Raw genomic sequence first — 26,288 nt, 5'->3', positions numbered from 1 at the left:
CACTCTTTGGATTCAACTTCCAGCAGCAGTATTTCCGAACCGATACGACAACATAACCTTCAAGAAAAGAGCATATTCCTTTTTAAAAGGCCGGCAGCACGTCTGCAATGCCGTTGGTGTTGTGGGTGATCATGGGCGGCGGTAGTCATTTACCATCAAGTGAACCGTATGCTCGTTTGCCCCCTGTGTTGTAAAAAAAAAAAATTCTAGTCTCTATATCCTACACATTAAGAACAGAAGAACAAATAATAATACATTTTGCATTCGCAGTTGCAAAACAACCGGATCCAAAGCTGGTTGCATTCCTCTAAGAGATCTTGAGATATGTTTATTGAATTGATGGTTACTAAACGTCTAAATGTTTTTTTTTTTTTTTTATGAGTTTTCTTCTCCTGTTGAGCGTCGACGCTTAATGGATTTGAATGGAAAATATTTTATTCTCCAAGAAGCTACCTAAATAATACTGATTTTTTTCATACAACTTAGAATGGCAAACAAGCTGACGGCCCACCTGATGGAAAGTGGTAACCGTCGCTTATAGACATGAGCAGTACCATGGACATAACAGAGTATACTGTTTCGCCCATGATACTCCCCATGCGTTGCCATTCCTGAGGACTCAGGTATTATTCCTCTATACCCAGTAAATTCACGCCATATCCCACCCTTCAAACCGAAACGCAGCCATGCAAAGACAACTGCTTCACGGTTGAAACACGAATGGGACAGAGAGAAAGCAATCGACTTTTGTACAAAGTCTCCCTCTGGTCGATCATTATATCAGCTTTTAACTGTTCACTGCTAAACATAAACCTCCGCCTAGAGAAGTTTTGCTAGTAGTTGCCAGGATTGGCAGGCTTGGCAACCGCAATTATTTTCCGTGGTCGTCGTAAGAAACGACTAAGGTAGGGCTAGGGTTGGGCAGCAGCGTCACTCTAAAAACAACTTCAAAGCCTAACTACAGTTGCCAATCCGCCTGCTAAACTTGGCAACTACCGGCAAACCCCAAGGAAGAGATTTATGTACAGCAGTGGACAGTTAAAGTCTGATATGATGACGATAATGATCAATAGGTTTATTGACGAATCGAGAAACATCATTCTTCATTGTGCTCTGTTGAAAATTAATCATCGATATTAGCCAAGAGCAAACAATAATGAAACCCATACGTTAATAAATCAAACTTTCGTCGCCTTCTTGGAAAATTATATTTTATTATAATAAAAAAAAAATAAACATATTAAAATAGGTAATTTTCATATCAATCAAACGTCAACACTAACAATGACGGACAGTTATTGACATTTGACCTCTGTCGGTCCCCGCGCGAGCTAAGTGTGAGCGCAATGTTTGGCTTGAAGTTGTCAATCAACACCTAACCAACACATATTAACAAGAAAGGTTAATGTTTAAATAATAAAGTATTTAAAGTAATCTGAGGGACGGCGGTAGGCTCGTCCACAGTCACGTTAAATTTTATAAAATCAAATGTGGCTAATCTATAATAATAATCTAATTTATATTAGATTATAGGCATCTCACTCATTTTGAGATACCAATGATAGATAACCCCACCTATGCTATCGATATACGCTGGCGGGACGTCATATATATATATATATATATATATATATATATATATATATATATGATTTGCTAACATTGTTATTAAATTATTGTTGTTACTGTATATTTTACTTATCTCTAAAAGAGATTTCTTCCAGTCAACCTAACACAGTGGCATAGGAAGTAGTGAGTGGGCAGCAGTAGTGCTAAACAGAAATTAAAATAAATAAATATATATACATATATACACATGTTAAATACAACATATAAATATCAAATAAAAGAGAACACAATGATGACAGTCTTCTAATCAATTTTTATATTTAAACAAACAAACATCATATGACAGAGGAGGATGGAAAACAGGTTAGTACTGAATCTTCAGGAATGGCAACGCACGGGGGGGTATCATGGGCGAAACAGTATACTCTGTTATGTCCATGGTATTTCTGTCATGTCTATAGGCGATGGTTTCCATCAGGTGGGCTGTCAGCTTGTTTGCCATTCTGTTGTATAAAAAAAAAAAGTTGGCTCATCGTGACGAATTCCACAAGAATTAACCATTATGATTTCCAGAGGGAACCACGTGGAGGTCGACTTGACAAGGTATATATATGTATAGGGCAATGAGCTTTTAGACCCTATTACTAACAATCCCTTTTCCCCCGGAATTGTTTTTTAAGAATGACAACGCATTAGAGTTACCTACTACGTGTATCACAGAGTAGTCTATAGTCTATGGTACTGTTGATGCCTTTAGTTAGTTTTTTTATTTTTTTATTTTTATGGGTGATAATGAAATAATAACCCCACCCGCGCTATTGGTATACACCGGCGGGGCACCAGTGAAAGATGATAAATAAGGATGAAGCAGGTCTGTTAGCCCATCGTGACGAATTCAACAAGAAGCGTTCAAGATGGTTTCCAGGGGGAACCACGTGCAGGTCGACCTGATAGGGCATATTGCTATCAATAGGGCTGTCAAACTCCATTGCTAACAATCCCTTTCCCCCGCCTATAGTTAGTTACCTATACCGCTTACCATCAAGTAGGCTGTCTGCCAATCTAAGTTTAATAAAAAAAAGTGTATTTCCTATTTCTGTAGGCCGTGGTGTGTTAATTTGGTGGGCTATAGATTTTTTTTTAATATTACCAGTTTATACTTACTTGACGCAGTTGGTTGGATGCAAACCACAACAATGTTGGAGCGCGACAATTTCCTTATGACCACCGTATTAACTCAATATATCCTAATAATAATATATTTTATAATTCCCACTTCACCGCCAATCGTCGTCGCATATATTTTGTTGTTAGTCTCTCGTAAAACATAACCACAGAGCGATAAACTGTTCCTACATTAGTTAAGTAACCTTATTGTTATCTACGAAGTGAAATTACATAGGTTTTCATATATTATAATATATATATATATATATATATATATATATATATATATATATATATATATATATGTATTCATTCTTCGTTATGTATATAATAGAAACCATTAAACCAAAAATAAATAAATAATTATAAAATTGCATAAGTTGATAAAAAATGCTATACAATAGCTTTACCGCGGCAGTCCCCGACTGCCACACGTCTTTTTTTTTAAAAGACAATTTTGTCGGTAGTTTCTTAATGGTGTCAGGGTATCTCGTCGTTAATCAGTAAATTACATTTTGCTTAGCTTATTGCACCAAAATTAAAAGTCAGATACATCTAGCCTGCCTATACTAATAGTGGTAGCAAATTAAAAAACAAATACAGGTAAGAATACATACCTATACTAAATACTAACAGATACTATATACTAACAGATATTTAACGTAGGTATATAATTAAGGGCTTGATGTCTAAGATCAATTCAAACATAATGTCCGTTTAACCTCAATCTTCCACAGAGCAGCAATTTAAATTAAGAGCCCACAGCTAAGTCTAGATACCAATCGACTAGTGCAAACAATCCAACGTGCCCCTCGGGCCTGAGGCGTTAATTTTATTATTCGCCGACATAATAGTGCTGCGGCTTCTTCTCACGATTCTTTAGTGATGTGCCATGTACGCTGCATATCCGTATTCGTATATATTTATCGTATAATCATATCTTAGAACGTAATTAATATTATCTCTTAATGATATCCTTAATCTATATATATAAAAATTAATGCCACTTTTCGTTGTAATTTTATAACCCAAGAACGGGCTCACCTATCAAAACCAAATGTTTAGGCTTTGTTCGGACTATTTAGTAGATGGTTTTTTTGTAACAAATGAATTCAATAAATGGCGGATCATTTTGTTAATGGGGATTTTTGTGTCAAATTCAAACTTTTTTTAAGATAGGGATTGTGCTGTCAAATTGAAACTTTTTTCAGTGTTGACAACACAAGCATATTGTTATGTCATTCATGGGGTCATTTAAATTTTTTTTTATTATTTCAATTTATATATAGCAAAGCACGTACCGGGCCGCTAGTAATATTATAAATATTTGCCATCGTTCGCAAATCAATTTCTTTAGAAAAAAAAACTAATTATACAAATTTTACACATGTCTTTCTTTTGTTACGATTACTAATGTTTTTTCTCTTCATTTCCACAATAATCGCCGTCCTTTTACCATCTCCTGTATGTCTTTTATTCCAATATTCCTCCATCAAACAATAAATATGAAATTGAGTTTGTTTGTTACCTTATAGCGTCTTAACGACTTAACCAATCACTATGAAGTTTGGTATAAACGTACTATATGAAATGTAGGAGGATATAGACTTCCCAGTAAACATATACAGCAAGCAGTTGTGTTTGCATGGCTGTGTTTTGGTTTGAAGGGTAGGATATGGCGAACATATATGCATTTACAGGGTATAGAGGAATAACACCTGAATCCTCAGGAATGGCAGCGCATGGGGGGTATCATGGGCGAAAGAGTATAGTCTGTTATGTCCATGGTACTGCTCATGTCTATAGGCGACGGTTACCACTTTCCATCAGGTGAGCCGTCGGCTTGTTTGCCATTCTAATTTGTATAAAAAAAACTAGTAGATAAATAATTAAGGAATAATTATCATAGGTATATAAGTAATGTATAATGAATTATTTGTTTACGGAATACTAACTTCCCCCGTTTCAGTTATTTATTTATACAACTGAAACGGGGGAAAACTAGTATTTATTGAACATTAAATGCTCAGTTAAAGCAAGCTTACACATACATACCAAGATCGATCTACAAAGAAGTTATAAACGTTCATACCAAAGTTCACTGAAGTATGGCAATTTCGGAATTAATTGTCAATTTTCAAAAAGAGCTCTGATAGCAAACTACAATGTTTATTATGTTATAATTATAAAATAATATGAAAAAAAAATTAATTAAATAATTATTGAAACTAATAAAATAATGAAATTGTTTATTTATATAATAAAAAAATATTTAATAACTTCCGAAGCAAAATAAGAAGTAAATAAAAGTAAAAATTTTAATAGTACATGTATCATGTGTATCTGATTATAATCAAGTTTTTTTTTTATTTTAATAATATTTTGAAAACCAGACTGTAAACTGAATAGACCTCCCAAAAAAACTAAAAACGTTCATGAAATCTATGTAAAAAATCTATCTAAAAAACTTATTAGCGTATTCGATACGAGCCCAACACTAGGCTTAATCCGGTATTGCTATACTTAACTATATATCACGATTGAGATTAATATACATGTATAAATGTGCCGATAGGTATATGGGTTCATCGCGCATGAGTTGCAACACTTTCACATAGCTCGGTACTTCCTCACCATTGACATGATCTTACCAACTATTGTACGCTCGAAATTATAACAATAGTCCTCATAGTGAAACGTTGTTGATTTGTATATCTGTATGTAATTACATAATGTAATTCCTACTTACCTATTGAGAAACTGAGAATTAATTAATTCGTGTACGTGATCGTGTAAGAATGTCATAATTTCAATTTAGTAAATTTCCATTTAAAAATTTAAAAAATCTGAAATCGAATTATATACTGATTTATAATAAGGTCAACGCGCGCGTAATACCTCTGGTATTGCAGGCGTACATAGGCTACGGTAACCGCTTACCATCAGGTGGGCCGTATGCTTGTTTGCCACCTCAGTGGTATAAAAAAAAAACCAGAGATGGATGAAACTATGAAGATGAATGAAATTCGGCCTGATGGCGTATCGATACAAATTTGTTACAATTATCCATGACGTTTTCCAGGATGGTCGTGGTGGTCGACCTGTTAGGGTATATTGCTAGTAATGGGAGCATGTTCCCCATTACTAACAATCTCTTCCCAGGTAGGAAGGCATTGTTAGTAATGCAGAATACTAGCCGCATTGCTAAGGTCGACCACCACGTGGTCCCCCTGCAAACCATTGTACTGTATCCCAGGTGTATTCACCACGATGATCTAACTGACCTGCCTTTCCATTCTCACCTATCATCCTTCACTGGTGCCCCGCCAGTGTATACCGTTAGCTCGGACAGGGTTACCATTCCTTTATCATCCATTAATATCATCCATAAAACAATCAAAATTTTTTTATTAAATTTAATAACTATTACAAATATATAATTTAACTATCTATTATCCAATATCTTTTAATATAATGAGTTTACGTGGAATCAACAAACCTATCTTTAGATCCCATCTTAATTATAAAGAACTTTGACCTTTAACATTGCAAAAATAAGCCGCCTCCGTACCATTTCCTCATATTTTTGCAAACTGATTGATCACTAATGGATCGATTGCATATCGATCACGCATCGATTACATCGATAATAGAGATGGACGATGGTCCAATTAATTACAATCGAATTATTCGAGTGATTTGCTAAATATGATTAATTACTATTCGAACGAAAATTTTCGTTTTTTGAATTTTTAGTAAGTGCCAATAAGACAAAGACAATAAATATTTTTAATAAATAATTAGAACATATTTATATTTATTATTCTGATAGTGATCGGTCTATCTTAGTAAAAAATGTCAAATGTTTATGCGTATTCTGTGATGCTCATGGTACGGCATAAATAGTATGTGAAGGCCGGAAGGAGGGGGGGGGGGGTTATTAGTAATGCGAACTACCAGTCACGTTGCTAGCAATCTACTCTGTCAGGTCTACCTCCACATGGTTCCCCCTGGGAACTATCGTGCTGAATTCCAGATGTATTCGTCACGATGGGCTAACTGGCCTGCTTTCATCCTCACCTATCATTCCTCACTGGTGCCCCGCCAGCGTATGTCGATAGCGCAAGCGAGGTTACCATTTCATTATGAACCATTGAAAAAAAGTAGTACGCGTATAGTATATGTAAGGGTTTACCACTTTCTATCGAATAGGCTGTCAGCATACCACTCTGAGTTACATAAGAAAAATGCTTACCATAAATACATATGGTGGAATGAAAATTCCTTCCCTGTTATTAAAATAATAAATTTTTCATCACCGAGCTACAACAAATAGATAGTTAGACACAATCCATTTACATACAGACAATGCTTACAAACGAATAATTCAAACAGCGAACTATTCGAAAATCATTCGAATTAATCATTCACGTCCGCTCATCTCTAAGTCGATAACGTCTCGTATTATCTAAATGTAATTATTAATAATCCAATGGAATAGAAAGCAGACAGGTACAGCAAATTATTCATAGAGCACAATATAGTTCGATTAATCGCGATTTGTTCTGTGACAAATCGCATTGTCCGATTGTTGATCAGTTTGGGAACATGTCGTGAATATGGTGCACTATTGTTTTGCGTAAATAGAGTTCATTCTTATTCATCGATTAATAATCGATATATCTCTCAGATTGTAATTATAGTAACAATTATGCACTATATTTTTATGTACATTGTGATCGGAATTTGATTGCTTTCATATTTGAATTATTCTTTGTATATAAGACGTACAACTATGATGCATGAATAAAATTATTTTTCTCTTGTCATTATTACCTACACCTACTTTACTTACTTTATATACTTACTATATAAATATTCGTCATACATACATATTTAAAATTATATAGGTATTATATATTATTATTAGTATAGATTCCTATATAAATCGTCGATTAATTTTATTTTGAAAATTTGTATTGTTGTTAGGTACTAAGATTTACCTCTCATAAATCTATTTTAACTATTGAAGTGTTTTGTCTTATTCTATTGCACAATTTTTTCAATTTAAAAGACAAAAACAAAACACTTTAATTATTAAAATAGTCAATAGTTCAATAGTAAAAATTATCCATATTAATCCATAAAGGATCATAGTAACCATTATCTATAGACATCAACTGCATCATGGAACGTGCAAATTTGTTTTATCGTATTTGTTTCATTGATTGATTTTTAAAAACTACGTAATTATGCCTCTATACCTACCCTGCCATTTCACATCCTTCAAACCAATCAGTGAGACAAAGTCGCCCTCTGGTGATTACTGCCTACAATTATTAAAAGGAATACATTAATATTTTTTACTTGTTACATTTACAGGCGTGTGCGATGCGGCTCGGCGACCAGCGCAGCGTAGAAAGGTCAGATCTTCCTTTTTTTTCTTTTATTTAATTGTTGTATAATCTAGAACAGTGTTTCCCAATGTAAGGCCCCCGCCCCACAGAGGGGCAATTTGATAGTTAAGGGGGGGGAGGGCAATTAAAAAACGGACTCGAAGCGATTTTAGCCCTCTTGCTCCGAGCCATTTAAATGCTACAAGTAGATATCGGTACAAATATAATAAAAAAAAGTAAATAAAAAAATGCTGTAAATATTTATTAGGTATAATTTTAAATGAATAAATGGAATAAAATGAGAGAATAAATGGAGTCTATACAGACTGGTTTGGCATTGAACGCGGTGTTAGACAGGGCTGTGTAGCGTCTCCTTGGCTGTTCAACCTATTTATGGACAGTTGCTTGACCGATTTGAAAGGATCTAATTGTGGATTCAGGATGAATGAGTCTCTGTTTAAGACTCTTTTATACGCCGACGACCAAGTACTTTTTGCATCGTCGGAGTATGAATTACAACAAATGGTGACTATAATGAATGAAGCGTATGCAAGAAAAGGTATGAAAATAAATGCGAAGAAGACGAAGGTAATGGTTTTTGAGAGGAATGAAAGTTTAACGGCATGCCAGATTATGATAGGAGATGAAAAAGTGGAGCAAGTGAGTGAGTTTCTATATTTAGGTTCTTTGTTTACGAGGGATGGGAAGTGTGACAGAGATATTGAGAGGAGAGTAAAAGCGGGAAACAGGAAAACTCGATTATGTCAAGTAAAAATGTATCGAGCAAAGCTCGCCTTGCTATAATTCAAGGAGTACTGACACCAACACTCATGTATGGAAGCGAATCGTGGGTATGGCAGAAGAAGCATGAAAGTAAGATAAATGCTGTACAGATGAGAGCTTTGACAAGTATGTGTGGTATTACTTTAAAAGATAGAGTAAGAAACAGTGTGATTAGAGAGAAGTGTGGACTGAAAGACGATGTAGTGACAAAAATCGAAAAAGGAATGTTGCGTTGGTTTGGTCATTTGGAGAGGATGGATGAAAGAAGAATTACGAAAGAGATTTATCGAGCAAGAATGAATGGAGATGTCGGTAGGGGCCGCCCTAGACGGACGTATGTCGACCAAATAGGCGACGTGCTGAAGAAGGGCCAAATTAAAAGTACCCGTAACCGACGAGCGTGTATGACAAGATTGATGAATGTGGAAGAAGCGAAAGAGGTTTGTTTGAATCGAAGCATTTGGCGTTCCATTGTTTCTGCCTACCCTAATGGAAGACAGGCGTGACAGATATATATATATATATATATATATATATATATATATATATTTGTATAATTTTGTTTGACGTTACCAAAATATCACCTGAGCGATTAAAGTCGTCAAATAAACTTTGTCGGGAAAAAATATGTATAAAGGGGCATAAAAATTTTAGAAATGTTCAAGTAGGGCATAGGCACAAAAAAGCTTGGGAAACACTGATCTAGAGGCTATTCAAATTATTCACTGAGAACAGAGCATTTATCAGCCCTATCATAATATCCTGCACTTATTTGTTAATTTAACAAAAAATCATTTTAACCGACTTCAAAAAGGAGGTTCTCAATTCGGTTGTATTTTTATCGTTGTCAACTAAAATTTACCTATACATGTTTAACTAACGACAGCGTTATAAACGTCATTACGTTAACCATTAATTTAAGTCTTAATAGACAATTCGTAATCATCATTGAAATACTCGTAAGTTCGACCGACAGCAACGAAAGAGAAAGTCAACACAAATGATCTGAAACAATCGATGCCAATGTATTGACTAGCGAGAGTAGGGTCATAATTATACAAGGATTCTCATGGATTCGAATAATATAGAATACATATGGCGAAGAAAGTGGTTTTCACCAGAGGGAGACTTTGTACAAAAGTCGATTGCTTGGGTACCTCTGTCCCATTCGTGTTTCAACCGTGAAGCAGTTGTGTTTGCATGGCTGTGTTTCGGTTTGAAGGGTGGGATATGGCGTGAATTTACTGGGTACAGAGGAATAACACCTGAATCCTCAGGAATGGCAACGCATGGGGGTATCATGGGCGAAACAGTATACTCTGTTATGTCCATAGTACTGCTCATGTCTATAGGCGACGGTTACCACTTTCCATCAGGTGGGCCGTCAGCTTGTTTGCCATTCTAAGTTGTATAAAAAAAAAGTGTAATGTTTAAATGTGTATTTAAAGGTACATACAGACTTATGGTTTGTTTATATAGAAACTCATTGTCTGAAATAAAATAAAAAAGCACTAAATAACAATAAGGTGATGCCCTTTTTCTCCTACGTTTCTTTAGTGAAAATATTTAAATTTGCTAATAGAGCACTCCCTGTATGTAAAATATAGGATTAAAGATTGTATCCCCCAAAAAAAGACTTCAATTGTGACAAAATTAGTTATTTTTATTTAAAAAGTAAACAACTACAATAAATCGATTTTTAAAAAACTTCTATGGAACCAATCTGTAGGTGAATCTATTTAGAAAAAAAAAATTCCAAATCGGTTTAGAACTGATAGAGTTATGAGGTAACAAATATAAAAAAATGCAACCCAATTGAGAAGCCTACTTTTTGAAATCAGTTGAAAACTTATGTAGATTGGTACACTTAATTAAATTGGGTATCCTGTACTCGCTGTTTAATACGGGCGACGGGAATCAGAAATTTATGCGGGAAACAAAATTTTGTGAGTACATGGATTTCTTATACATGACACTGATTGGGGTTTTGACAACTCTTTGATATTACTAATTTGCAAGCGACTTCAATAAAGAGCAAGTTATTAATATGCCGTCAACATCTTCGCTAATACTAAACTGCTTTTGATAATATTTTTGCAATTGTAAAGTTTATTCCCGTGTTACAACTAATAATTTTGTCACGATAGAAATCGACTTATTTTGTAGAGCAAAATCTTAATAAAAAAAATTATTTATATAACTTTTTTTATTAGGAAATTCGCGTTTGACCGCAACCTCGTTTCGTGTTAAGAAATGACGTGGTCTAAGATATTGCGCGTAGACACAAATAATGCCTATTCACTCTGGCCTTGAAAGATTCTAGCCTTGAAACATATTAGGTCTTAAGAGAAAACACAAAAGCCAGGAGAGAATTTCGTTCATTGACTGTCAGATTAAGAAACGAAGAAGCTTTGTGCGAACAAGCGGAATATTAATCATTAAAATGATTCCTAGTGATTACAGTTTGGGGTTTTCCAAAAAGGATATATTAAGGTTTCTTCAACGTCGGTAACGTGCACGTGACACCCCTATTATTGCAGGTGTCCATAGGCTACAGTAACCGTTTACCATCAGACAAGCTATATGCTAATTTGCCATCTTTGTGGTATAAAAAAATAATTATAAAGGTGTAATTAATGAAATGTAATTAATTAAATGAGTTACAATTGCATTATAGGATACTCGAATAACATATAAAATATTTATAAATATAATTTTATCCCTACATCTTAACAAATGTAAATTTTTTTATATCACATTAATGGCAAACATGCGTACAGCTCGTCTTATAGTAAATAGTTACTATAGTATATGGATGCCTGTATCATTAGGGATGTTACATGTGTGTTGTTAACCTGGAATAAATCATATTACGCCTTTTTTGAAGAATCTCACACTGCATAATACTTGTTAATATTATAAATATGAAAGTCAGACTGCTTATTATTTCTTGATTCCTTAACGGTTCAATCAAACATCATAAACCTTGGTATATACTTAGTATTTAGGATAGAGAAAGAGAGGCTACTTTTTATCCCGGTCAAACAATCAAAGTCACGGGTAAATCCTAGTATAACATACAGAAAATGTATAAAACGTTTTATTTTATGATTATTCCTTGTATTCCAGGACACCTCCCGATCCTCGGACCTCTACGTTCCGGCTCCAAGTGCAGAGAGTCTAACGGCGATCGCTCAAGCGATGGGTGCAGCTGGCTTCGAGCACTACACGGAGGGCCGATCGTTGGTCAAACGGCTGATACCATCCGAAAGTCAGCCGGACCTTGACGTTGTTGAACACCAAGGTAGCGGGCACTTCTTTTTTATATGGAATTTGGAATGGCAAATAAACGGTCCATCAGATGGAACGTGGTAACCGTCGCCTATAAACATATGTAAATATAACGACATCACTGTTTAATTTACTAATCAAATATATTATTTGATCATTATTTATATAAAATAATAATTTTACTTCTGTATATTGATCTAGTCATACAGGAACACTCTAGTTCGTGTAGCCTAACTTCTGGCTACAGCTAAAAATCAGTGCTTTGCTTTTAAACAAAAATATCACTGATCTGTAACCTATTTGAGTCCGTGCGACACATATGGCGAAAATATTTTTGTATTTTATTCTTAAAATTATGTTAATTATATTAATTTTGCTGTAAATTAACGTGTTATAGACGACTCAAATAAAATGATTATTTATCTATCAAAATATCCACGGGGATGCATAAAGGGATGCTATATGCGTTAAATTCCTGAAGATGTTATACCTCTATAGCCCGGAATTCTATCCAATATGTTCGGCGAAACGTGGATACGTCGAGTATTACGTTCTTAACAATGGTTAATAATCAAAGGAGGATTATAATCATTAAGGATCATAATCGTAAGAGATCAAAAGCATTTTTATCATCGTATATTTTGGACTTCTATAATATGATGATGAAATAATTATGTCGTACTGCTATGCCAAGTTACCAGTAGTTTTATCCTCGTCTCATTTTAAAACCAAATTTTGTAAAATGTACCTATTATCGCTTCAGGTGTAATAGGCAAAGCTGGTGTGGATTTCCCGGCGTACCCGAACATCCCAAACACAGGATTCAACTGCAAGAACGTGCCAACTGGATACTACGCAGACTTGGAGACCGATTGCCAGGTAAACTATTGACTATTATTATTATTTCAGCCGTTAACTGTCCACTGCTGGACATAAGTCTTACCCATAAGGAAAGTTTTGCTAGTAGTCGCCACGCTTGGCGGCGGATATAGAATGAGATAGCTACGTCGGATGTCTCATTCCAACTCATTCGCTTGCTACTTGTCTAGAGTGGCTGGTACCTAAACCAGGCCTTACAAATTATCAAGAATTTTAAACATCGCCTTGTATTGTTAAATCTCAAAACATTAAGTTTATTAGCAAATGTTATATGCAAATATCATAATTAAGTGTACATAATTGTTCTCTTATTCTTCCAGGTATTTCATATTTGTGATACATCACGGAAGATTTCGTTCCTGTGTCCAAACGGCACCATCTTCAGCCAGTCCCACCTCATCTGTGACTGGTGGTTTAAGGTGGACTGCGCATCAGCCCCAGCTCTCTACGAGTCCAGTGCTGAGTATTATTCAAATGAGCAGAAAAAGACACAGAAGGTAACGCAAAGTTTAAGCAAGAATTCTGATCTCCAACAGATTGGCACTGATAATAATTTCCGGGCGGAATCCAGAAGATCATCAGTTAATATTCCTACAGCTACTGAGCGACTCCTAAAACACCGACAGAGACTTCATGCTGAATCCCCGATCGGCAATGCAAAAATAACTTCTAGAGGCTACCAAGGCTTGTATGACAATTCTAATCCAACACAAAGAACACAACCTACAACTGCTTTTGATAACAAGAGAAGAAACTTGGTGCAATTAATTACAAATGGTTTCGGCAATACTCCAGTAAAGCCTACCTTGCCTACTTATACCGAAGCCCCGTCATTTAGATCCACTTTAGCTGCCGTAGACTATAACAGCATTAGAGAAATGCAGGTCGCAGCTGAAACAGCATCTTTTACGAACAATAACAATAGACAATTTTTACAAGATTATAATAGCAAAAATTTCCGACCCTATCCAGTTTATACTCCAAATCTTACTCCAAAACCAATCAAAACCAAGAACAATCCAAACTTAACTACTTTGTATGATATCCGTGATAAAAACTTAAATCATGGAAGACAAGAAACGACAACGAAACGCGTAGTTAGTTATGACACGACTACTCAGCGTACAGTAAGTCAAGAAGAGACAACAAAACGGCCTACTTTAATACCATACACAAAAAGTTACACTACAAGCGTGTATGATAGACGAGACCCATATACCAGGCCTGGCGTATCATTGTTGAAAAGTTTTATTGATAAAGAAAAAAACAAAACTGGGACTTCCACAACGGAACAAATAACTGAGACTCCCCCCAACATACTGAGTATAGACACAAATGTAACAACTAATACAGAAAATATTAAAATTGAAACAAAGAATACCTTTGAATCTGCTACAAAAATACCTCAGACGACCAGAAATGGACAATCTCTATCAACCAAAACATCTGATATATTTTCTAAATCTAATAACTTAAATCAGGTCTCTACTGAGGCGTATCAAGAACGAAGAGACAGACTTATCAGAAAACTCAATTTAGAGACTTTTGGATATTCCTCACCTACTTCGCCCACAACTGTAACTGATAAGTACTATGGTGATTTACCTAACCGACCCGGTTTAGTTGTACCGCCATCCTTGACTCCAAAAACTCTTCACAGTTTGGCTATTTATTATGCAACTGCTTTAGACAACATATCTACTACTCCATCACCTGAAGAAGAGACAGAAACTATTTCACCTCAATTTGATGATTATGAGCAAGTACTTGAACAAGGCCTGCCAGCGCTTTTTAGCCGACAAACTATTAGTAAATACAGCAAACTATTTAGAAATGGTAAAAAGAATGAAGAGTTACTCGAAGAAATTAAATTAGATCCTAACGGAACATATAACGAATTAGCAGAAGATTTATCCGTTCAACAAAGTCAAAACCCAATAGCCGCATCTCCCCAAATTAGAGAACTAGCTCAAGTATTTACTCATGCTCTCTCTGCATACCTCCAAGATCCTGTACAATTTAGAAAAGCTTTGTCTGATATTAGACCAACTCACCCGTCATTCGGTGACATGATGGCAACTGAGGCATATAATACGGAACCAACAACTACTGTAAACGAAGATGACGATGAAATATTAGGTTTTTCAGATGACAATAAAGTTTCTCGACCTTTGATTTCTTTGAGGGATGCAAAATCTATTAATCTTTCGACTAATTATCCATCAATATCTGAACAACCGACAACACAACATCAAGTTATTACTGAAATTGTGCCAACGACTTATCATACAACTACACCAAGAAGTCCTTTCAGATGTTGTGGCAGAATATCGGCTTCATATACTACAGCCTCTACCCCTATTCTCACAACAACGCCTACAAGTTTTACCAATACCGTTGCCGCTAAAATTAATTCCCTTGTCAACAACAGTGAAACGTTCATTACTTCGACAGAAAGCTCTTATGCTACCCCCACTTATGTCGGAGTCCGTAGTACTGCATCTGATTTATCTTCAGCTCCATATGGTCAAGGATTAAATCCTACTAATGCGAAGCCTTTGAATGAATATGTACAGGCCACAAACCTACCAACTGCTTGGGGTATTGATATATCTGAATCAGCGGCTCCACTAACAAATGCAAATAATATTGATGGTTTCGAAAGTAAAAAAATAAAAACCGCCCCTGAATTCGCGACTACAACACCAGTCTATTTCACTGAAAGTGACAGTATTGAATTAGAAAATGAGGAAGAATTGCAAAGAGCACATAGCCAATCATTCTTAAGTCCACAAAATAATCTTGTAAACAATCGTCATGGAAAACAAATTAATATAGATGATACCAAACCACAGCAAACACCTTCCGAAGAACTAGAAGCACCAACAATACCAGACATTGAAGCGACAACTGTACTTACTACAACTCAACAGCCACAGACTACCACAGTCAAACTTGAAGAACTTGATGTTACCACATTATCAACAATTCCTGAAAAAATATTTACGTCTCCCGACGTCGAAAAGACAACTAGCCAATTCCAATGGTCCAGCACTTTTGGTAATTGGCAATCCACGTTCATTGACCCCATTACTTTAAACGACGGTTTAAGCCCATCTAGCCCTGATGAAGTGTCTCAAGTAGCTAGACAAACAAATAGCTGGGAGACAAACACTGCCACCACAGTTTCACCAGTATATACTGGCTCTAGCGAGCAATCTGTTTCATCATCTATAGCTATTGAGATAACAACACCTACAAGTATATCTGATAACCGAGTTGGAAGATATATAAATGATCTTTCAGCCACTGAGCCAAACCAAGACCTATCGACAATCGCAGATACTGTTGTAGAAAAAGCAAAGGAGATAATGGGAGGCATGAACGCTACAACTACCGAGAAACTCATGAATGTTATGAAGAAGACTAAATCTAAAAGTGTTAAAAGACTGATACTTCTTCTGGTCCAAACATGCGATGATGATCACAATACAACAGCGGAAGCATCTAAAAAGGCTTTATTAGAAGCACTAATGGCGGTTTCTCCGAAAGACATGGACGAAATTGCCAAAGAGGAACTCGAAGAGATTCCTTTAACGACAACTGATTATGAATCTGTAGGAACAACAGTGAATAAGAGGAATGATAGGCGGAGACCTAAAAGTTTTAATTCCGAGTCGCAAGCTATAAACTCTCTGTCGAATCCTACAGTGACAGAAGTAGTGCGAACGACCACTGAAGTTATAACAGAGACTATACCTACCACAATAAGTCCTGTAAAATCGGCACCAGTCAATCGTAGGGGTCATAGGAAGTTTGGTACCAAGACAACTCCAGTTGAGGATAAGACTACCAAATCTCCGCTTGATATACCTCATGCGGAAGCCAGAATAGCGCCACAGGAACCGCAACTTAAAGGTTCTTCAGATACACGTGCTTTAGAATTATTAAGGTCTCTTTATACAATCGCATCGCGATGGGGTTGAAGTTACTAGACTGTTTTAAAGTACTGGACATATACATTTATATTTAGGGGGTTTTGGTTGCATTTTGATAAATTTACTTCTTCGCAAAGTGATAAAATACTCATTTTTTAATTAGTCATATTTTTTCGTAAAGTGAATTATCAAAAGTACACATACTTGAACAGGAATTATTGTAAATATAAATAGGCAATATGAAAAATATAAGAATGCCTTTAAAATTAATTGGATTTAAGAATAAAAAGGCATTAAAGTCCCTAAATATAAAATAAATTGTAAAAATGTGATCTTTGTAGATAGTTTGTACTTGGTATTCAAAATTACGTTTATCGTCATTAATTTTCAATAAAATTATTGAAAATTATTACGAATTAATAAAGCTTATGTTTCATGCAAATACATCCAACATATGACTATATTTGCAGTAGATTATACAATGCCATGTATAAAAATTGTCATGTTGAACTAGGGCTGTCATAAGGTAATCATTAATGAAGAAACCAATGGAGTAAAAACTGATAAATAAATATAAAAGAAAACTAATTAAACCCAGGGATGTTATATTTATAAATACGTTGAATAAAACACGATTAATCTTAGTGGGTACAGTAAGTTTGGTAATACTGGAATAATTTTATCAAATTCCCTTCGATGTAAGTGCATGTAACATTTGCTAATACATAACGTGTAATGGACAGAGTATAACTAGCCGAAATCTAGTGATAGCAGATCAACTAAGGAACATGAGACGAATTCTGTTTTTTTTTTTATTATTTTAAAATTTGACGTTCATAAGCGGCTAAAATGTCCTACATGAATAAATGATTTTTGAATTTGAATTTGAAAAGATGACGTTTATATATATATATATATATATATATATATATATATATATATATATATATATATATATATATATATATATATATATATAAACGGATATTATTTTCATATTATATCTCATATGTCTCTCTCTTTCTTTGTTAAAAGATCGTTCAGTTTACTGAGACAATCACTGGATCTCGACTTACTACACCCTGGCCGTTACAAAATGTATGTGGTTAACTTATTTTGTTATTGACATATATGTTAGAGACTTATTCGTTAGTTGAATATAGTTTAGACATTATAGATTACTCTCCTATTGTTAAGGATGCCTAAAACTGCTGAGTTACCTATATTAATTGTATGTAGTTTAATGTACTGTTACACTGCCACGATATTATTGTAATATATTTTGTAAGTAATCTTACTTTTTAGGTAGCAGATAAGGAACTTTTTTACAATAAATTTTTACAAAAAATATATTTTTTTTATTTTATTGAATAACATGTCGTTTTAAAAACTTATGTCCATTTTTAACAATGTCTATATACATACATAATAAGTTCATAAAATTCCCGTTGCATCATATCACCCGTTACTGTCCACTGCTGAATAAAGGTCGCTCCCATATATGGGCAGTTTACATGTAGTTGCCACACTTGGCAGACGAGTTGGCAACCGCAGACATTGGTGATGTTTTACAGTCATATTAATCATTTGGGAACCAGTCTGTAGTTTTGAACAATATCTTAATCATGGTCTTTAAACAAGAAAATATAATGATTCTTGGTCATCCGACTTTCTAGTATTTATAATAATATAGTATTCGCCTTGGTTATAACTTCTTAAAGAATAATTTTTGTGAAATATATTAAAGAAAAAAAAAATGCTTTACAGCTGATGGCATTTTTTTAGCATCTTTTATCCTGACCTGTAAGTATATTCAATATAATACATATACTTCCAATCCAAAATCTTTGCTTCAGATGGAAGCAAAGATTTTGGAATTCAAACCTCTTTGATAAATATAAATCTTAGTTCACAATTGATAAATATATCCCATATTTTTTTTTTAAGAAGAAGATTAGTAGATCCTGTTTTGAAATTAGAAAAACAATGAAAGTCGATCACTACATCCACAATATAATTTATTTTGCGAAGTAATCTAAATTTACAACTTTGCATCTTATAAACGACAGGTTAAGCTCACTTTTTACCTGCGGATCTCGTTATGTACCTCTCTATCTCTTGATCGGTGACCTTATGGCCTGGTTTGAAGTAACTCTTTACCTTCCTCTTCTTCTTCATCATGAGTTTAGCTCCAGCGAGTGCACCGCGTCGTTGAAGCGACTCGTATCTTTCGCGAAGGAGGTTTGCTGAAAAAAAAATAGAATAATAAATAAACAAGGGCTAGGTTTTCCCAAGAGACTACAGCATGGGGTTCTTCAAAAGGGGGGTAAAGAGGTTTCTTCAGGGTCGGCAACGCGCGCGTAATACCTCATTATTATTATTATCGGTATTGCAGGCGTTCATAGGCTATGGTAACCGCTTACCATCAGGTGGGCCGTATGCTTGTTTGCCACCTCAGTAGTATAAAAAAAAATAGAAAATAGAAATATAGCTATTTTATAGGTTGTTTGTTAATGGATGATAAAGGAATAATAACTCCGCCCGCGCCATCGGTACACACTGGCGGAGCACCAGTGAGGGATGATAAGTGAAGATCAGGTCAGTCAGCCCATCGTGACAAATTCATCAAGGAAATAATCGCGATGGTTTCCAGGGGGAACCGCGAGGAGGTCAACCCAACAAGGCACATTGCCAGTAATAAAGTTGCTAATCCCCACTATTACCAATCCCATTCCCCCTCCGGTATTTTACAGGTGATAATAGAATAGTATACCTGCATTGGTTATTAGTAAAATATTTTACTGAATTAGGTGTTATTTTGCGAAATTCCATATCACTGGTTACTTAATTAGAATTATTTTGTTTAATTCCGCTACCTTTAGTATATATGCGATCGCCAACACTCGAAGATTAAAGTACTACAAACTTCCACATTAGCTATTTCGCATCAATCTCCGACTAACATTTCGTCCACGCACGTTTTGTAGCATCTTCAGGCAAATTAATAGATCACTGTTAGGAGCTTAGTGTTAATATTAGTAAGATGTCTTACTTTTACTATTGATGTGCATCAAGTCCCCAGTAAGTTGTTCTGGATCGATGAAGTCCGGTTCTTTCTTGTTGATTTTGTGTGCATTGAGTGCGGGTAGAGCGGTGGCTGCGGCTGCGGTGCGTTTGCTCGAGCGTTTTGTACATTCCTCCTTCTGGCGTTCTTCCGTTTTCAATATTGACGACTGCAGTTTACGAAGCCTGAAAAAAAATTGATTTTCTTAATAGAGAGAAGTGATATTTCAGATCTAACGTGTTACCTAAATAGCTTTCTTTGATATCAGCCATTAACTGCCCACTGTTGAACACAGGCCTCCCCCATAGAGGGGGATGTAGGATTGCTAGTAGTTGCCACACTTAAAAAACCACCGTTAAGCTTTTAGTGGGTTTTTAAGAAGGACGGTGTTGCCGATTCCTCGACATTTAAGTTCCCATAGTCGCCTATTACGACACCCATGGGATAGGAAGGGGTGGCCCCCATACTATGCCTGGACCACAAGGCATTAACCGATCACTAAATTAGTAATTTGGAATACACATACTATATGGAATGAAAAGGGAGATTTATATCTCCACCCCCTCTCTTGGGAGGGTTTTTTTTAATGGGTGATAATGGACTGGTAACCCCGCCCGCGCTATCGGTAAACACCAGCGGGGCATCAGTGAGAGATGATAGGTGAGGATGAAGTAGGCCAGTTAGCCCATCGTGACAAATTCAACAATGAACCAGTCAGGGTTTCCAGGGGGAACCGTGTGTAGGTCGACCTAATATTGCTAGCAATGAGGATATCAAACTCCATTGCTAACAATCACTCCCCCTCTTGGGAGGGTTAGGTAGGGATCCAAGATGGACCCCTTTCGTAAGACAAAATATTTTTATCTCCATAAGAAAAAATGTACCCGGTAAATGGCAGCAGGGAGCAAAATATGGTTTGCTATGTCAACTAGTGTATCTTTATGCATGCAGATATTGACCTGTACAAATCGGTTATCTTCTTCTTTTCAATCTTCTGCCTCTTTAACTTTTCCCGTTCCTCTATCTGCTCCCTCTGTTTCCTTCTGGCCTTGTGATCCTTCTTCTTGTTCTGAACTGGTGGGTTCACAGCTTTATATTCGTCATCAGTATCAGCATCGGATTGTGTTGGATTATCCGCCGGATTGTGCGGTTGAGGAAGACCCTCGCTCATTTCTTCGTGCCATTGATTCTGAAAGTGATATAAATGTTAATACATATATAAAAATCCCATGTCACGATGTTCATCCACAATAATCTCCAAAATTGTTCAAACGATTACGTAATGCAATGCAGGCTACCAGTCTGATTGCTAACAATATACCCTGTCATACCCTGTATACGATGGCGGGGCATCAATAAGAAACTATAGGTAAGAACTAAAAAGCAGGTCAGTTAGCCCATCGTGATGGATATACCTGAAATTAACCACAATGGTTTCCAGGGGGAACCGCGTGAAGGTCGACCTGATAGGATATATTGATAGCAATGGAGTCTAACCTCCCCATTACTAAATGCCTTCCCTTCCTACTGATTAGTTAAGCTGTTAAGGCGCTATAAAGTAACAAACAAACTCACTTTCACGTTTATAATGTTAGTATGCAAACTATCTGATCAGATAAATTTTCTTCAATCAAAGGGGTATATTTAAGGTTTCTTCAGGGTCGGCAACACACAAGTGACACCCTTGGTGTTGCAGGCGTCCGTAGGTAAATACTGACCATTTACCATCAGATGGGATGTATGCTTATTTGCCCCCTTTGTTGTATAAAAAAATATCAATCATGTTTATATTTTTAATGGGTTTTGCTGAAACATATATATTATATGCAACACCTACCTCTTTCTCCGTAGCGGTGACCTTCCTGAACATTTTATTGGTGACCCTGAGCAAGTGTGCTTCCCGTTTCATCAGCTTCTGCTCATGATTAACAACTTCCTGCAGTAACTCTTGGTGTTCCTGTACACAATAACAAGTTATTTATAAATCAATACAAGATCAGAGGGTCGACCATGAAATAAAAATCTGACATCAATTGTGGTAAAACTAATTATTTTTATTTAAAAACTAAACTACTAAACTGATTTTGATAAAAATTTTATAAGACCGATCTGTAAGTATATCCTTTTTGACAAAAAAAAAATTTCAAATAGGTTTAGGACTGACAGAGTTGTGAGGTAACAAACAAAAGGAAAAATACAACCAAATAAAGTCTTTTGTTGGATCAGTGGAAAAATATTCAGTTACTGGTACAACACTTTCTGTCAAAAATTTGACCAACACACAGTTTAGGGGAAGATTGTTTAACTAACTAATTGATGGTTGGTTCTGTTCTGTGAAAGATTTTTTGAATAGATGTAATTTGTGATACTTGACACTGTAAAAGCATAACATTGACTTATTATTCGTGATTGTAATTTGAAGTAATTGGTTTTGTTGATGTTATTGTGACTATTATTTTAGTAATTGTAAAAAAACATTTACACACCGAAATGGTAAATATTGCTGAACAACTGTAACTTAAGATCTGCTACTAGCAATCACCAATATTTTGTAAATAAATTATTATTATTATTCTCTTAAAATAACATTCATTTCAACTTGTACACATATGTATGTATAAATAGGCTCTCCCTATACATTTCCAATACATCTCACTTGTTATTTACCTTATAGGATGGATTATAACTGATACCAGGGTGTGGAGTCTCCACTGCTGCTCTTGTGACCGTCTTAGGAGGTGGTGGCTTCGGTCTAATTCTCTGGACGGGCAATACATTATGTAATTGTGCTTCTGAAGAAATGAACTCATCACATAATGTTTCTGGGATCCCTTTAATTTCTGGCACTGAAATATAACGAATTGTTTGGTAAATATTTTTATAAAAAAATATAAATAATGAATAAGTATATTTTATTTGCATTATACAATATAGAAAACAAGGAAGACAATAATGATAAGGATACAGTTATATAAGTACAGTAAGGCGGTCTTATTGCTGAAAGCAATCTATATTTTCAAACAATTATTCTTTAATTTTTATTGTACACAAACATAATGTTAAAAAGAATAAATTTTAAACTAAATGTAAACACAATATTATTATGCCTATTTGTATAACAATTAGTCCATTACCCTAAGGTTGTCTTAAAAATAAAAGACAGATAAGATTTTTGAATCCCCTTTTGTATTACGTAATGTTAATGCAAGGTGCTCTAGAAATAGTAAGTAAATAACTTATCTACATCTCAATATTCCTTTTGTAAATACTAATTATATATTTATTTATTTTATTCATTCTAGGAATTGTATGTTTCTCTAATAACTCAATATAACAAAAAAAAAATAACCATAACCAATATAGTCCTCATTACTGAGCATGACCACTCAATATCAGGTTTTTGAACTTCATCAAATTAAAATAGAACTAAATTAGTTAAAAAAATTGACAAAATGAAAAAAAAACAACTATACATTTTTCATAATTTTTTGTAAAAATTTCCATTTTGATAAATTTGATTTTTTTTATTAGATTTGGGCCTAGCAAATTAAAAAATAGAGGTTGGATGTGAAGAGAAAGGTGCATGAGGACAACATACAAGCGGATAGCATTCTCACACAAGTTTTTTTTTATGCAACTTAGAATGGCAAACAAGTTGACAACCCATCTGATGGAAAGCAGTAATCATTGCCTATAAAAAACAAAGTAATGTTTACTCACCATCTCCTCCCCAAAGATTTAATTTGAAAGTCTCTCTTGCCTTCTTCATTTTCTTTTTCTTTTGCAGTTCCATCTTTCTATTCTTCTTCACTTCTTGCAATTTCTTCTCATAAATACCTTTGGCAAAGCGACGCTTCTCAGATATTTTACTTAACGCAGTAGGCTTGAAACCCACAGGATTTACATGATTACGTTTTTTATTTGGATCTTCCACCTGAAATATGATTACAGAAATAAACTTTTTCTTCTTTTACTATCTATAAATGTCTCAGTGATAGTTGCAAATTAGGCAACTTGACTAAGTTTTCCTTCGCTTGATCAAATGTGTTTAGTTCCTATAATTTTCATTTATTCAATTATTTATTTAACACTGTATTGCACCAAGATTACATGAATTGTTGAGGATTTTCAATAAGTATAACATAATACAAGAGCCAGTCTTATTGCTAAACACACTTGTCCAAACAACCAACTTCATGTTTAATTCCTGTTAAATTTATCAGGACGTATTAATTGGCCTGATTTTATTTATACCTATCCTCATTCTATGATGCTCAGCCAGTGTATACCTATAGTGCAGAAGGTGCAGCCATTCTATTTCATATTTGTTTCAAGATGACACATTGTACTCTACCATATGTAATATCATAATATACAAATTATACATGACACATATAATTAGCTTTTTGAAAATAAAATTATTAATATATATTATTATTTTTTAATAAATATAAATCATGTAGTTTCATTATAGTTTATTTTTTTAGTATTTTCATTCTGAGCAACACAACAATGATAAGCACAGATAAACTGTTTAATAGTTTTGTTACATTATACATTACTGTAGAATTATTACTCTTTTATAGTTTTTTATCCAAATTAAAAAAAAAGGAGATTCTCAAGTTTGCAAAATTTAAATGAAAAAAAACTTGTTTTATCTAAAAGGATAAAACGAAGATAATAAGGATCTAAAAGATATACTTACAGATTGTTTCCATAGATTTGTTTTTAAATAAAAAAAAATTAACAACTAAAAGTTTACTTTTTATAATAAAATAATTAGGTCTGTCACAATTGATGTTGGTTTTTTTTTTTTTGTGGGACACAATCTTTAATTATTTTTAAAACTGATTATTAGAAATATGTCTTTATTATAAACATATTAGTATAAATATAATTCTATGTATCTCTTCACATATAAAATTATATTCTATATATATCAACAAATCAAAAAAGCAGAGACAACTAAATGCTAAAAGCAGTTTGACTAAGAGAATCAAAAGTCAATTAAAATAACTTGTATTATATGCTATTATTTATTTCTTTACCTTCGATGATGGCAATAATATTTCATAACATTTAGGAGTTGCTGCAAGTTGTAGACGTTTTCTCTGCTTAGCGGATACAAAGGTTGGCTTCACATCTTCCTCTAGATTTTTCACATCACCCTGTGTGTCTACTACAAACAACTCACTGTCTGGTTTGGTTTCAAATTTTCTAAAAGTAAATACCATGGAATACTGATGAAAATAATTAAGAAAGGAAGAAACATAATGCTAATCCATCCCATATGACTTGACAATTTTATAGAACACGTCTTGGAAGATATAACAGAAGGTCAAAGAGAAAGAAAAAGATCAATAAATAATAACGGGAGGCAAATAAACACTTAGATGAAATGTCAGCAGTTAGTCAAATGTTTTGACTGAGGTAATTGGAGAAAAATACATTAAGATGAAACTTTTTAATTATATAGAAAAAGAAATATTAATACTGCAAAAAATAGGAAACTCAATACGAAATCTCTTTATCACTAAGCCACTTTAATGATGGTCAACATTATTAATGATGTTAATAAACGTAAGAATGAATAATATATAAAAAAAATATAATTAAATTTATCACGCAAGTAAAGATACAGGAAATTCACATAAAATTACCAAGATCTAATAATATAAAATAGAAATGCATTCTTATTATTAATATTATTTTATATCTTTATTAAGATGTCAACATAACCTCACCCGAGTCTTTCTTCCAGGCGTTGATCCTCTAGAAATTCCTCCACATCTGTGATATCACAGTATTTACGCCACGCCTTTTTATTCTTTTTAGATACATGCTTCTTTTTCTTTACCACAGACATTTTTATATTTTTGTTTAAAGAATATCACATCACATGCGAAAACACGTCAAAATACGTATTTTGAAAGAAGGAATATTGATGCGTTCCGTTTTATGTACGTTTGTAAGATTACACCAGCCACCATTAGTTATTAAAAATAAATAAATATTTTATTTTTGTATAATATTTTCAATTTAGTATTAATATAACAATTAATTTTTAGTTACTTTTGTATAAAATACATAAATTAAGTAATAAATATTAAGATAATTGTTTCTTATTTATCAGAATTGTCAGGTCTACATTTTTTAAATTTGCGTGAAAAGAAACAAACTGTGTGTAGTGTTTACGAAGCT

General features: G+C 34.3%; 2 protein-coding genes across 2 annotated transcripts in view; one reads left to right on the top strand and one right to left on the bottom strand.

Moving 5' to 3' along the window:
• LOC113520373 (uncharacterized) overlaps nt 1-17,250 on the top strand; it is a 95,385-nt gene extending 78,135 nt beyond the window's left edge. The window contains exons 5-8 of the mRNA XM_026905695.3: nt 8,119-8,159; nt 12,045-12,219; nt 12,970-13,085; nt 13,406-17,250. Of these exons, the coding sequence (XP_026761496.3) occupies nt 8,119-8,159; nt 12,045-12,219; nt 12,970-13,085; nt 13,406-17,071 (3,998 nt within the window). The 3' untranslated portion in view covers nt 17,072-17,250. The remainder of the gene's footprint in view (nt 1-8,118; nt 8,160-12,044; nt 12,220-12,969; nt 13,086-13,405) is intronic.
• A 1,774-nt stretch (nt 17,251-19,024) lies between these two features.
• On the bottom strand, nt 19,025-26,017 carry LOC113520319 (ribosome biogenesis protein NOP53). The gene is made up of 8 exons (XM_026905621.3): nt 25,832-26,017; nt 25,136-25,304; nt 23,808-24,021; nt 22,755-22,933; nt 21,925-22,044; nt 21,047-21,276; nt 20,076-20,272; nt 19,025-19,269 (listed from the first exon to the last, which is right to left on the bottom strand). Exons 1-8 carry the CDS (start codon nt 25,951-25,953, stop codon nt 19,100-19,102), a joined length of 1,401 nt encoding a protein of 466 aa, XP_026761422.2. The 5' UTR covers nt 25,954-26,017; the 3' UTR covers nt 19,025-19,099.
• Between the last annotated feature and the right edge of the window lie 271 nt (nt 26,018-26,288).

Source organism: Galleria mellonella, unplaced genomic scaffold (assembly GCF_026898425.1).
Source record: "Galleria mellonella isolate WM207_F2 unplaced genomic scaffold, CSIRO_AGI_GalMel_v1 utg40, whole genome shotgun sequence".
In the NCBI taxonomy this organism is placed as follows: domain Eukaryota; kingdom Metazoa; phylum Arthropoda; class Insecta; order Lepidoptera; family Pyralidae; genus Galleria; species Galleria mellonella.
The sequence above is the reverse complement of the archived record's forward strand: the minus strand, read 5'-3'. Positions and strand labels throughout refer to the sequence as shown.